At 38.0% G+C, this 14,710-nt stretch overlaps 1 protein-coding gene across 1 annotated transcript in view; it reads left to right on the top strand.

The window, feature by feature from the left end:
* Positions 1-12,434, top strand: part of FAM171A1 (family with sequence similarity 171 member A1) — a 52,268-nt gene extending 39,834 nt beyond the window's left edge. Inside the window, exons 7-9 of the mRNA XM_026843318.1 lie at positions 6,302-6,418; positions 8,813-8,927; positions 9,572-12,434. Of these exons, the coding sequence (XP_026699119.1) occupies positions 6,302-6,418; positions 8,813-8,927; positions 9,572-11,273 (1,934 nt within the window). The 3' untranslated portion in view covers positions 11,274-12,434. The remainder of the gene's footprint in view (positions 1-6,301; positions 6,419-8,812; positions 8,928-9,571) is intronic.
* Positions 12,435-14,710: the final 2,276 nt, after the last annotated feature.

The raw sequence follows: 14,710 nt of genomic DNA, 5'->3' as shown, positions 1-14,710 counted from the left end.
GGGGGGGGGGGGGGGGGGGGGTGGTGGGGTGGAGGAGAGTAATCTCTACCAATATTCAGGAAGGAATTTTTCAACTTCCAATTTCAGTTGCTTTTAGGTTTTTAGAGAATGAACAAAAGTAAATCAAAAAACCCCATCCTTTTGTAGTAAAACTTCCCATGCTGATGCAGGTTAGAGGTGATTTTTGGTTGGAAGAAGAAATCTGATAAGCAGCTTTTAGCTGGTAGAATGAAAAGTTACAATTTATGTATGTCAGAACATGCTTTAGGAAGTTATTTGCACAACTTGCCCTTGATTAACTCTCCATAATAACATTGCCATTCGAAGTGTCTATATCAATGGCTTCTAGAAGTACTGTTAGTATGTTTTGAATATCCTTTGCTGTCCCACACTCCGTCTGATAAAAACTTGCCTCATTCCTTTTGACACATGTATCTCCATTTAACTGAATCTCTGCCTAAGCAGGGCAATCTTACAAGACATTGTAGACATCACAGAAGAGATCCATGTCAAAAGAAAAGCACTTCTCAGTAAGGAATATTTATTTAAAAGATCTATGCTATTAAGTAGTATGGTTAAAAGTATCTTTCTTTACTTTCCAAAACTCTTTTCTCCAAGGAAGATAATATTGTGAGTAAAAATAAATTCATATAGTGGGATTATGCTTAATTTGCTCTCTGGCTAATTAAATCCTCTTATTTGTCAAACCTATTGGATGGAAATAATTCATGCTGTAAATAGCACAATTTGGGTTCCTTGCTTGAGTGGGATTGAATGATCGTATTGCCAGTTAAAAGAAATAAAATAAGAACCCAACAGTATTTGATCAATGGAAGAGTTTCCTACCAAAAGCTCACATGTAAAAGTAATTTATGGAAAAAAAGCAACCACCACAGCTACCATATATTTAAACACTAGTAATATTTAGACTTTATGACTGCCCTTAGGGGAACCTGCTGGCTACAGCACACTCCTCTGACAGTCTGACCAGAAATGTTTTGATCAGCAATAGGAAGAATACACAATCAAAATCAGCAAAAGTCTGCAGCAGTAATGATATGTGAGGCTCTGAAATGGTCAGTTTGGAAAGATAAACCTGAAGTAAGCAGTATTATACATCCTCCCAGAGAGCTGAGTTCTGTCTGGGGTGCCAGCATGCAAACTCCCCTTGCAGCCATCACACAAGAGGGGAATTTGTCTCCTTTCTTCTTGACTTTAATAGGAGTCACATGCATGTCTCTAGAGCAGATGGCCTGGTGTGGCAGTCCTGTCTGAATGAAGCACGGTCCTGCCTCACGTAGGCCGGTAGGAAGTTTGCCATTTGCTTGAGCTGAAGCAGCACGGGATTGTCAGCATGTACAGTCACGCACGTGGAAGCCAGAGAGGTGTACGATTCCCTGGATTTTGCTACAGATTAATTTAAAATAATAAGGTCTAGCTTTAAAATATGGAAATAATGTCTTATTCAGAGGCATTGTGCATCTAGACTACAAAAGCAGATCCATTCATGCTGCCTGGATCCAGCAAGCTGTCACATTGAATAGTCAGTGTCTTTGAAGACAATAGGACATCTCTTTTCTGGGCAGACTGGCTGTACGTGCAGTGACCTGATTGTGCAGGGAAGTAGTCTAGAATAGCTGTTCTGTAATGGCTTTTCTGCAATAGCTGCCCATCTGGACACTCTCCATGCTGAAAAGTGCCATTTTTCAATCTGATTTAGAAGTAAACTAAATTAAATACAAAAAGGTGTTTTTAGTGCTGAATGCGTGTTGAAACAGAAATTTAATGTGCAAACTTTTTTCTGTTAAATTTACTCATGATAACCCCCTCTTGCCTCTAGGCAAGTCCTAAAAGCTGCCTAAGATAAATAAGCATGTTCATCAGAATCAAAGTTACTGCAAAGTATTAAGATGCTTTTCTCTAGAAGAATTTATTTCTCCTGCTCTGCTGAACTCTTCAGCTTGTCTCTGATATTTGGATATTTTTGTAGCCAGATGGAGCTCAGCTTTCTTTATCTGATTGCTATTTGATTTGTATTTCTTTTAAAGTACTCTCATTTTTATATTCTTTGTAATGTTAATGATGGTAGTTCTTGTACCTTGCTTTTAAATTACATATACGAAGGAGTGCTAGGTAACTGTTTCATAAGCTTTTTAAGAGAAAATTTGTTAAATGACACCATTTATTCCAAAAAGTCAGTAATATTAAATACAATTTTGGGGAGGAAAGAGTTAAGAAACTTCTTGGTTCTCCTCCTGCCATTAGTTTGAGCCAGGAGACAGCTCCCCTGACTTGAATCCTGGATCAGCATGTTGGCTCCACTGAGCAGTAATAGAGGAAAAAGAGGAAGAGAAATGTAAAAATGATCTATAAGCAAGAATGTCTCTATATATAGAAGTTTTCCGTGAAGCACCAGACACTCTTTAAGAATTAATGTCAAATTGGCCCAAATCATGCAGTGCTTACAAGCTATACCGAACTTGCTGTTTCTGCTCCAGAGATGCATTGACATGTTTTCTTTGGAACTCCACAATCAGCCTTGAGCAAAAATGATCAGTTCCATTACATCCAATTACTTGTACTGCTTTTTATTTGGAACCCTGTATTGCTTGTTACTTAACAATTATTGTGCATCATGTATAAAACTTAAAAAGCAGTGAAGCTATTTGATTGTGCTGACTTTGGGTAGGGAGAGGAAGTAGATGTTACAGGATATTTGGAGAATAACAAATTATCATAACACTTAGCCATGCAGGGAGGTAAGACCTCTCTTCCCTCCTAAATCCTCTGCTTAGTTCTAATGCAGTTGTAATCCTGCCTGCACAGAAAAAAATGAATTTTGCTTGCCCTTACTCAATTTGCTAGTGGATAGGAAAGGACAGAAAAATGTATGAAGTTCTTTACTCACTGCCCCTCAGTCTCCTCCTTTGCTTATGAGAACAAGTATGTGAACGCACAGAGCGTAATTAGCTGTGTTTTTAGAACAGGAAAATGTCTTGTTTCCCACTGTAAGGAAGAACCTGGGATGGGATAGGGAATTCATTCTCAAGGTTGCACAGCAGTGAACTCTTGCTTACTCAAGGCAGCTTGAAACACTAAGAGCATAGACAGTAAGTACAATGCGATTGGGTTCTGCTTGGTAGAAGGTCTGACATTAGTCATTACAACAAGACATTGCTTGTAGAGAGTTACAAGAACACTGCTTGGTATTTAATGATAGTTGAAAAGTGACTAGGATATTAGAACCTATAAAGGATGAAATACGAGATAGACCTGGAAATGCCCTGATGGATTTGCAGAATACAGAAGGCACATCAGTTCCCTCCAGTAATACTGTGTTGGCTTTCAGCTATTTGATCATGCAAGAAACAATAAAGGAATTTGTGTTTCAACTGTTTCCACTCAAACTTGTTTTCCAGTGCTGTTGTGAAGGATGGAGTTCTTTATTCTCTTCATCCCACCATGTGGGAGCATGCTCTGTTTTATTAATAGACTATTGGTAGGAGATGGTGGAAGTATAAGAGGTAAGTTTATCACCAGAGTGTTGGACCAGGGAAGTTTTAAAAAAGGCAGCTGATGAGATTGGGTACCTGTGTTCCCAGGAACCTGCATTTGGTGTGGTCATGATGAAGGAACTTAGGACAATGCCATTTAGAAAATAATTATTTTCTAGCTGTCATCACATACTAATGTGTAGGCTATGGTCAACAAAAGCTTCAGCTTCATCACTCTTGTTTAAAGATGACCAATATCAGATATATCTGTTACAGTTTTTAAATTCTTAACTGTCCAAAGAGAGGGAATTACATTTTTCCCTAGTGTTATACAAACCAATACATTTCCTTGAGTATCTCCAGTGGTTAGCAAAAATGGGTTTCCTAAAAGAGCAGAAGACAAGCATGAAAGCTGACTGACCTTGTGCAGTAGACTCTATTGTTTGCTTCCATTGCAGATACAGGGATTCCTTTCGTTGCTAAAATATGAGCAATCTGAGCTGCTGCTTGTTTGGCAGAATGGCAGCTGAGCTCTGCTCGAAGCGATAAGAGTGCAGCCTCTGTTAGCTTCTTGATTGCTGCATTATGCAAGCAGAGTATTACTGAGCAAAAGGCTTTTAAGGAAGCATTAGGAGGACTGTGTTCATTAGAATGCAGTGTAATGTGAATAAGGCAAGCTGGACACAAGTTCCCCCTAGTGAGAGAATCAGTAATAGCTTCTGCTTGAGGACGTAACTATAAAAATAAAGTCTATGAGGAGAATGAACTTTGCTAAATTACATATGTATATGTTCTGCTTCTGTGTGAATTTAAAGGGCTTATAGACGATACGAGAAGTATAGGAAGCATGATAAATTAATCACCAGGTCTTTCCATTCTTTTACTTTTTAATCAGTACTTTTATATCTCTTTTAAAGTTTTGTTTCACATAGTTGCGTATTTGAATAGTTGGTGCATATTCTCATTGTCTGAACCTTGCAGAAAAAGAAAAGACAAAGTTTAAGTTTACAGGAGTTTTCTTGCAAAATGGTATTTTAGGCACAAGATAGAAGCAGGTTTTGACCCTACAGGCTATTGTGGTTCAGGGCAATTAGGATGGCATCTTCCCCAAAACTGCATGGGTAGAAAATTGGAAGGATAGTGGCTGTCTTAGTGGAGAAAATCAGTCTACTTTTCCTAGTTTTCCCAGAAACTTCACACGTAACTTGTTGCAAATACGGAGTCACTGTCTGGCAATAATAGTCACCTAAATCTAGAAATCCTCTCAAACTTGTATTTTTCTTAACCTTTCACTATATTGAGATGGATTTATTATTAGCCAAAGATGGTGGACTTTAAGTGTGGACTGACATAGGAAAAATCCATAGTAAAGAGAAAATAAATGGTCAGAAAAGCCATTCTTATATATACAGGGTTTGCACACATGGATAATCTGAGGAACACAGAGGAAATCATCAGGATGTCGGTGGTATTAGAAAAACAAAGCAACAACAGTATCCTTTCTGTGTGTTCTGCACTCACTGCTAAGTGTTCAGACAACTGATACCCAGAAATGCTTGTGCTCAGTCCTGAGTGATGTCTGATGAAAGGGAAATTCTGTCCCTGCTTTGCACAGAAATACAGAGCTGCTCTGGAGAAGTGCAGAGGGGTTTCTCCCTTCTCTGTACATGGATCAGCTGTACTGGTAGTGGCCACCAGAGTGTGTGAAGAACCTCCTTAGTGAGTGAATGCCCTCTGTTACGGCACCCACTGGAGACGCGAAGCCAGCACTGCAGCTTTGGGAAATGCTGCTTGGTGCCAGGGGTGGCTTCCCAGCGACTGCTCTCAGTGTCCAGGCCAGCAATTCTGTGTTTCTTTCAAAGAGAATAAATACGGGAGCAGTCTGAGGCATACTGTACATTTAATATATCAGAAGCTCAGGTGAGGTTTTATTTCTCCTACAGCTGCAGAATCAGGGGTCTTAATGAATTACAAAAAGGCATACAGCTGATTCAGTTGTAAAGGTTTTTTGTAGCCCAATTCTTGCAACAAAATTTATCTTCTGAAGGTAGAACAGCTCTCAACTAGTACAGATTGTCAATCTGGACTACTTAAGAGTTACGTGAATTTGAACACATTGCTTTAAAATTGTCCATCTTATTTATTTGGAAATGATCAGTTGATAATTCTAAAAGATCTATTACATTTCCTTTGAGAAACATGTTTTAAAAAACTCATCATCCATTACCAAACAGTATTCCTGGATGTATACGTATTCTGAATGACTAATGTTGCTGAATTAAAGTGGTGGTGCAACTTCTTTGTACATTTGTTGGCGGTAATATTCATAAAACTATTTTCTGTATAGGAAAACCAACATTTTGATGAAGTATTCTCTTCAGTCTCCTAGAAGTTGACAGCCAGAGCTGATAGAAGGGTGGTGTACAAAACTCACATGTGGTCTGGGAGATGGGATGTCTCTTGAAATAGTGGGCTGCCTACATATAATCAGCACCAGGAATATCCTTCTTTGAAAAATGGGAATCTAATATGACAATAATTGTTTTCTATTCATCCTTTCTGAAGATATATTAATTTTATTTAATCTTAAATGTTTTTCTACATAGCTTCTGAGAAGGCCACAGGGATGACTGCTTGTGGGAGCTCTCAAATGCCAGTGACAAAAAGGCACGATCTTCCACTTCACAGCAATGCACACAACCCCTACAGCACATTGATAGCTTTTGTTACTGCTTGCTTTTCCACTTGTTTGCAGAGGAAGGTGCAAGTATATCTGTAACATGTTCCTACAACCTTTACGTTTACAGGGACATGGCTGAAGAGTAGTTTGGGCCTTGTACAACAAGAAGGAAATCAGTTGACTTGGACTTATATTGCACCTCAGCTGGGCTACTGGGTTGCAGCTATGTCACCTACTATCCCAGGTAAGATGAAATTGAATCTTACTGATACTCACAGCATTGAGTAATTATTTATTCATATATAATGTTTATATTTTTCAGAATGACCTCATCTGAGATGCCACAGCTTGATCAATAATGGATTATTAGAAAACAGAAATCTGAAAGTAAAGGGCTAAAATATTTTGGGGATTATGGGGGGGAACCCTTGTGCTCAAAATCTCTCATTTCAATGGGAAACTTTTTTTAAAGTGTTATTGCTTTGATGTATTTATGTCAGCACTGCCTGGTGGAGCCATTGCTAGAAAATGAGGGTAGTTATAACATCAATATATTGGTGTTCCAGCAGGTCAGAAAATACATGCTGTGAAGTTTCTCTGCAGAAACTCTCAAAGAAATGGATTCACATAAGACCAACATCATCCTGGGTTAAATGTTTACTAAGGGATAGATTGATTGTAACTTTTTTTTTCCTTTTATGCTGAAGATGCCCATTTTGCCCTGACATGCTTTGCATCATCTTGGTGACTGATTAATTTGCACTATGAGTAACTTAGCGCAGAAGTTCTAGGAAGTGTATTAGCAGAATGGCATTAGTAGATGAGCTGACTGGTTGCCATTTGCAAGTCTTTTGGCATAACTGTAGAAAATACACTTTAATGTAGGCATTATGTGTACTTCTTTGCCTGTGGAGATTATTAGTGTTGCAGCTTGCTCTTCCTTTTTTCTGTCTGTGGCTTCCTATTTCTTAGAAATAGTTCTTCAGCCACCAACAATCAGAGATACCTCTGTGTATAAAAGAGCCAGTCAATTAAACAAAAAAACTCCTCCTCTTACAGATTTTCTTTATTAAGTTTTCTGGATGAAAATCAAATACAGTAGAAATGAAAACATTCTTGCCTTGGCTGTGCAAGCTAAATAAACTATATCTAACCAACAAAACAAACTCTAACATGAGAACTGTTTTTAAAGTCTGCTTGTATATGCCATTAAGTTGTTTCATGATATGCAAGCTTTTTTTTAAGGTTATGTTAAATGAAACTGCTGGAATATTCAGCTGATCCATTGCTGAACAGAGCTAAGAAGCAGGTGCAGATCTGGATAAGCTATCATATTGAATTTAATGGAATTTTACAAAATAATTTCACTTTAAGAAAAAGCAACTGCTCTGTGCCAAACATTTCCCAGTACAGCTCTGTCCCAGACTGCAAGGAAGTTAGACTAGTCATGAAATTGTTTCTGTAACTCTAACAGGAGAAGGCTTATTTGTCCTTGCAATTTGACTTGTATGGCAGAATTTCTACTTGTATTTTACCTTTCCTTCTTTCTGAGGGATAGATCTGGGTTCCTAAAACTTCGCTGCAAATTGGAACAACATTTTCATGATTTATCTCCTCTTCTTTTTGCTTAATGTCCTGAAGCAACAGTATCAATCAATTATGTAAAGGTAGTGGCAGGACAGAATATATAAATATTTAGATTTCCCAAACGCAGTATACTTGATGTTATTTTTAATGAGGTTAACGTAGTTTTGCTTATTTTGTCTCCTCATTGAATCTGTTTGATTTCTTATCTCAAAAATCAGACAGAAATGAGCTTTGTATTCCTAGCAGCGGCTCTGCAGACCACTCAAGAACCACATACAGACTTCATGATCTAGAACCTTATTGTTGGCCAAGTTTGCTGTCCTTGACAGTACATGCATGTTACTCTGTCAGTTGGTGCTGTACTTCCTTGCCTGCAGATCAAAATTTGAGCCTTTATTTCAAAATCATGATAAGGATTTTACAAACCTACAGGGTTACACATGCATAATTGTGAACAGATGCCTTTGTATGTTAGAACATTTACTAAGCATTATTGAAACCTGGAGTTACAACACTGTTTCACTAGTGGCTTGTTTTTTAAAGCTACTGAGGATCGGCTTGGCTTGGCTTGTTCTAGACTTCAGAGCACCAACACATCTCCCAGTGAATCTTGTACTGCACTGTATGTACTGTTTAAAGCAAAACACCACAAGTGTTGTTAAAGAGAAGTTGCTGGCCACAGTGCTGCTACATGCATTACAGTGCTGGAAGATGCTGTGATGGCTTTTCTCCAATGATGAGAGCCTTGGCGCATTGTGTCAGCATCAGGACCTGGAAGGCAGCATTCACTGATGCATGCTCCCATTGAAACTAACTGCTTTTCCACAGAATGATATATTTGGACTTGCAGTCATGAAAACACATGCTTTCTCCACAACTTGCTCCCTTCTCCAGAGATGGTGTGCTCAATAGGCACCAGGGCTATGAGTGGCAGCGTTGCTCACTTAGCACCCTGATAACAAAGGAAGATGTCCGTCTCTTTGTTTAAGTGTTGTTCCTCTTCCTGTTTGCAGGTTGTTACAGGTCTAAATTCTCTTTTCTGGCCTTCCAGGTCCCGTTGTAACACACGACATTACCAGCTATCACACAATGTTTCTTTTGGCAATTTTAGGAGGGATGGCTCTCATACTTCTAGTCTTGCTGTGTCTGCTTTTGTATTATTGCAGGTAAGATTCACCATCCTGGTTACTTAGTTCATGCTGGAAATATAAACTTTTTTGTACTTATGAAAGTTTTTGTATTGAAACATTTTTACTTCGGGGGAAAAAATAAAAAGCAAGCAAGCACTTGAAGCGGAAAGAAACAGATCAGATTTCCTCTGTTCCAGGTTACATGCAGCATATACAATCCCTGCCTTTGGTAGGATGGTAGTTGAATGAAGCACACACACCTGTACCTGTGTTTTCCTTGTAAGATGTTCTAAAACCTCCTATCAAACATGGGCATAGGTCTAAGATCTCTGTCATTGTACCTGTCATGCATTTGCAAGTGATCTATTAGTCTTACATTAAAATGATTGTTAAACTTTTAGCAGCAAGTGTATATTAATGAGTGATTTTGTATTTGCCTCCTCCAGACATTTGCTCCAATTTGTAATTGGTGCTTGAGATATTTCCCAATTGACATTAGTTATTCTTTAATTTTGTCTTTGCTGCTGGGATAAGCTTTTAATTGTTAGGTTATGTAATAAAAGCTCAATTCCCCTAATACTAATCACTACTTTAAAATCTCCCATTAAGACACACTTGCTGCTCTTGTTTCTGTGTACAACAGTCACATGTGTAACTTCTTTTATTACCGGCTTTTATAGAAGAAAATGTTTAAGACCACGTCAGCATCATAAGAAACTGCAACTTTCAACAGCACTGGACACTTCTAAGAAGGATCAAGCAACCTCAATGTCCCATATAAATTTAATATTTTCACGTCGTGAGTCAGAATTTCCTGGCGCATTGTCCGTTGCTAGCAATGGACATACTGAAAACTCAGGTGCAAAGGAATTAATCAGTGCTGTCCACATGGAGATAGTATCACCCAGTGGAGAAGCAGATATGCATACCCCCATGCTCAAACACTCCTTCAGTACTTCTCAGGAGTTTAGCTCCCGAGAGGAACTGCTCTCTGACAAGGAGAAGGACAAGAGCAGAATTTCCTTGGATGACCTGACTCCCAGTGGGTCTCTAAGAAAAGACTACCACAAATCAGCAGATAGTTTTCCTTTAAAGACAAGAAAATCTACAGAAACAGCTGAAGGCTATGAGTCCCCTATCAAAGATGAGTACAGGAGAAGTTACAATGCAATGCTGTCTCAGCCTTTATTTGAAAAGCAAGAGAGAGAAATTCAAGTATCTATGAACCATATTGCTACTGGAAGTAAATACAATATTCAGGAACAAATATACCCCACTCCTTCAGCCCCTGAAAAAGAGCTGCTGGACTGCAGACCTACTGATTGTATGATGTCTCGTTCAGTTGATCACCTTGAAAGACCTACATCTTTCCCTCGACCGGGTCAGTTAATCTGCTGCAATTCTGTTGACCAAGTCAATGACAGTGTTTACAGGAAAGTTTTGCCTGCATTGGTCATTCCAGGTCATTACATGAAACTGCCAGGAGAACACCCTTTTGTTAGCCAGCCACTGGTTGTCCCAGCTGACCAGCAAATTGATATAGAAAGACTTCAGGCTGAGCTTCCTAACCCTCATGCACGGCTTTTCCCACACCCCCCACAACAGCTGCAACCCCAACAGTTAGCATCACAAGCAATATCTCAGCAACATTTGCAAGATGCAGGTGCAGCTGAGTGGAGTCAACAAAATGCGTCCATGTCTGAATCTGTTTCCATTCCTGCCTCACTAAATGATGCATCCCTGGCTCAAATGAATAGTGAAGTGCAGCTTCTTACAGAAAAGGCTTTGATGGAATTAGGAGGTGGAAAGCCATTGCCTCATCCTCGAGCATGGTTTGTTTCTCTAGATGGACGTTCAAATGCTCATGTTAGACATTCATACATTGATCTCCAAAGAGCTGGTAGGAATGGGAGTAACGATGCCAGTTTGGACTCTGGTGTTGACATGAATGAACCAAAATCTGCCCGAAAGGGAAGAGGAGATCATCTGTCTGCGCCACAGAGTCACCCACCAGTGCAAGAGCACCAGCAGAGAGAGCGGAAGGTTTCAGATAGCACAGCTTACACACAGCTTGTGTACTTGGATGATATGGACCAAAGTGGCAGCGAGTGTGGAACAGCAGTTTGTAGCCCTGAGGACAATGCTCTACGATGCCTCCTAGAAGGCACTAGTAAGAGAAGTGGTGTGCAGCTGCCCAGCCTGCAGGAGGAAACAAGAACTGTGGATACCAAACCAGAGCCATTAACTAGTCCTGAACATGGAACATCAGTTCAAGAGGATGAGGACGATGAGGAGGATGAGGAGGATGACCAGGGTGAAGATAAGAAGAGTCCTTGGCAGAAACGAGAGGAAAGACCACTAATGACTTTCAATCTAAAGTGAGCTATTGTGAAAATCCACCATTCAGTGGAGTATAAAATTGCCAAATATTCTTTCTGTGGAAGTGCTTGATTTTTTTTTTTTCTTTTTTTTTGTTGTGGAGAGAAAAGAGAAAAACAAACTGTGGTGAGCAACATTTGAAAGAACTTAAATGCATTACTGTGTAAATGTTAGAAAAGAATTAAAATCATTCCTCTGATTTAACAGCTGCCTCCAGTGAGATAGCTGAACAAAGAGTGTGATTGTTATTCCATATACTTGATATTGGTCATCCAGGATGTTGAAAATACTGACAAATTGTTTTGGTTGGTTTATGACCTCAATCTCCTTATAAATGGGAGCTGGTAAAGCTTTTGTTTTGTAGGCCAATTTTATGTTGATAATGCTACTGAAAGTATCTTAAAAACAAGACTTTGACACATGGTGTCCAAAATTGTGCATTATCTCAATGAAAGGCTATGCATTGCTGCTTTTAGTAATATTTTGCTTATACTGTGCTTTTCTTAATTTTACGAGTTGGTTGTAAACATTTTATGTCCTTTATTATAAACTACTCAGCAATTTATTTTAATGTAAAACTGCAGGAAACTTGAGTAGCATCCCTTAGCATTGAAACCTTTTTATGAAACCAAACTGAACTTTGTGTCGACTAAGATTCCTCCAATTCTGGTCCCATTTACTCAAAGTGCCTTTTTTACAGTAACAATGAACAGTCCCTTCTTTTGCTAACTCCTTTTAATTGACCCCATTTGGGATTTTATAAACTTCTGAACTTCTACCTTTTATTTTAAGCTGCATGCCAAGAGTCCCATTTTGTGCTGAGCATTTCTCATTTCAATACAGTGTATTCTGTAGCTATCATGTATATTGTGGATTCTGTTTAGCCAGGATAGACTTAGAAGACATTTTAAAGGGCCCAGAGTAGCCAAGAAGATAGTTTCATTGACTGTATATATTGTTAGTTTCCTCTGGAATCATATGAGCTAATCATGCTCATATAAAATGGACTATAGACCGAGCAAGTGGACTGAATGTGTCTAGAAAAATTTTTAAAAAAAAAAAATGTACTATCCAAAAGTGCCAGAATGACTTTTCTGTGCTTTCTCCATACAGAGCTGCTTGGTTATCCAAAAATTATAATTGAAAATAAACTGCAAAAAATATGTTTGTGGATTTTTTCCTCTGTGGGTGGTCATCACATTATTTTATGTTATTTAATAAGAAAAATACTTTGGTTTCACTTTTGCTGTGCATATTTATGCTTGTGTTACTTACACATTTTGTTATGCAGTTCTCATGACCTTCAGTCAATACTGAAGTTGAAACCCCTTTTCAGAAAAGCATCCTCCCTATCTTGATAAATACCTAACTATTTGTTTAAGTATCACACTGATGACTTTGGAAATGAAATCCTGGTATCACCAAAATTCTCAATGGAGTCGCCCTTCCTGTGGGACCAGTTTTCTTTCTGATAATTTCTGCGGGTACTCACACATATTGCACACTTCTCACTTCTTCATGAATTGGGTTCAAAGAAGGGAAAGTATGTGACTTCCACTCCTGTGGAATCCTTCATATATATTCAGTTTATCATATTTCATTCAATTATTTGTATGCAGCAATCATGCTTAATAAAGTTAATTATTATGTTATCTCTAAAGTGATTAGAGAAAGTGTTCTATAGTTCCTATTTTATTTTTAATAATAAACCCTGATTCAGATTCATTGCTCTTTTTTTTCAGTAGATTTTAAGGTTTTCTTAGGAGGCCAGTGTTGTAATTTCTGTCTTACTGAATGTCTTACCTGGGAGTCTGGGCTTGAGCCAGGAACTAAATCCTGATTTCCTCATTCCCAGGCCAGTGCTCCTTTCCATCCACAAAGCCACATTGCCTCTGTTTTGCCTTGATCCATGTTCGGAAGTGGTATGTGTCGTAAAAGAAATCTAAAATAATACTTGTGGAGTGCATTGAATATTGAAATCACCATACTAGCAGTACTTATGTTTACTCATCATGTGCGTTCCAGGTCCTTTCCTGTTCTGTTTAGGAATTTTGCTACTGACCACATGTGAACTGGTGCTGGGGTCTGAGTTACTTATTGTTGGTCTGTGCAAGGTCACTGAACAGAAAAATACTATTTTAAAGGAAAAGTATCAGATGTTAGTAAGTGCTGGTAATACAGTGTCACTTATTAATCACAATGCTGCATCAAGTAAACATTCTGGTTAATATTTCCACGTACTGGAATTATTGTGCTATTTAATTTTAAACTTTCTGTTGTCTTAAATCTGTCATTTTTAATTACATTCTTTTTCAGATTCCTTTGCAAAGTTTCCATCGTTATGATCTTGTAAAGTGAGATTGTTGCTATTAAATTGCAGTGGTTTGTTTCTTTAATTGTGTTGGTTTTATGTTCAAAACACATGGTTTGATGGTTTGATAATTTGTGGTCTTAATATAGCAGATATATGTGAACAAACACAATGTGGGTATTTTGCAAATCTTCTTTAAAACAGCACTTTTTAAATTGTTGTGATATCACCAGCCATATCATAGTTTGATTATGCAGAATCTAGTTTATGAAAGGTAATTCTCAGTATATCCAGCACATGAGCCACATGTTAAATGAAATTGGAACAGAGGAACACAGATCAGATAATGGGTTAAGATTAGAGTGTGTCTATTGTACACATTTTGCCTACCTAATCTTACACTCCAGTGACAAATTATGTGTTTTAAATTTCAGAAACATATTGAGGAAGATACTTTGGTAAAATACAAAGAAATTTTGTGGCTTATATTTTGCAGTTGCACAGTGAAGCAAGTACCTATAAAGCTTATAAAACATAAAGAAAAAAGTATAACTTGAATAGGTCTTGGCATCAGCAGCTCCAAGTGATCTTAGTCCATGTAGAAGATAACTTAGAAAAGCAGTTGTTTTCTTATTTTTTGATGGCAAATATTAATGGGGAAAAATGCAAAATAATGACAAGTACAAAATTAAGGAAAATATGTTGGACTTAAAAAAATACTAGGAACAGGTCTTCAATTAATCTATCAGCAATCCAGATTTTCAAATGGGTAATGAGTGGAAGTGTAAAGATAAATTTAAAATCTTAGGTTATATTATCCAACATCCATTTATATCATAGGGCCTATGAAATGTTAGGACTGTTGGGAGTTAATACACTCATTAAGAGTCCATTCACTTCATGGTTGTCCCCCAGCCCACACTTTGTTCCTGTTGGAAGTATTTGCTTCTCAAAGCTTATTAAACTGTCTGTAAAGCATCTTTACTTATTGTGATAAAGACCTTTTATTATTTGATTAAGTGCTTTGTCAGGGTACCAGCATGCTAAGCCGTCTAAGATACAAGGGAAAAAAAATGTTTCCTGCCTCAGAGCATTTACAATCTAACATGTTACTCACATCTACAAAATC

This window comes from Athene cunicularia (assembly GCF_003259725.1).
Source record: "Athene cunicularia isolate RWA chromosome 2 unlocalized genomic scaffold, athCun1 chr2_part1, whole genome shotgun sequence".
Classification (NCBI taxonomy): Eukaryota; Metazoa; Chordata; class Aves; order Strigiformes; family Strigidae; genus Athene; species Athene cunicularia.
Note: the sequence above shows the minus strand (reverse complement) of the source record. Positions and strands in the feature narration are given on the sequence as shown.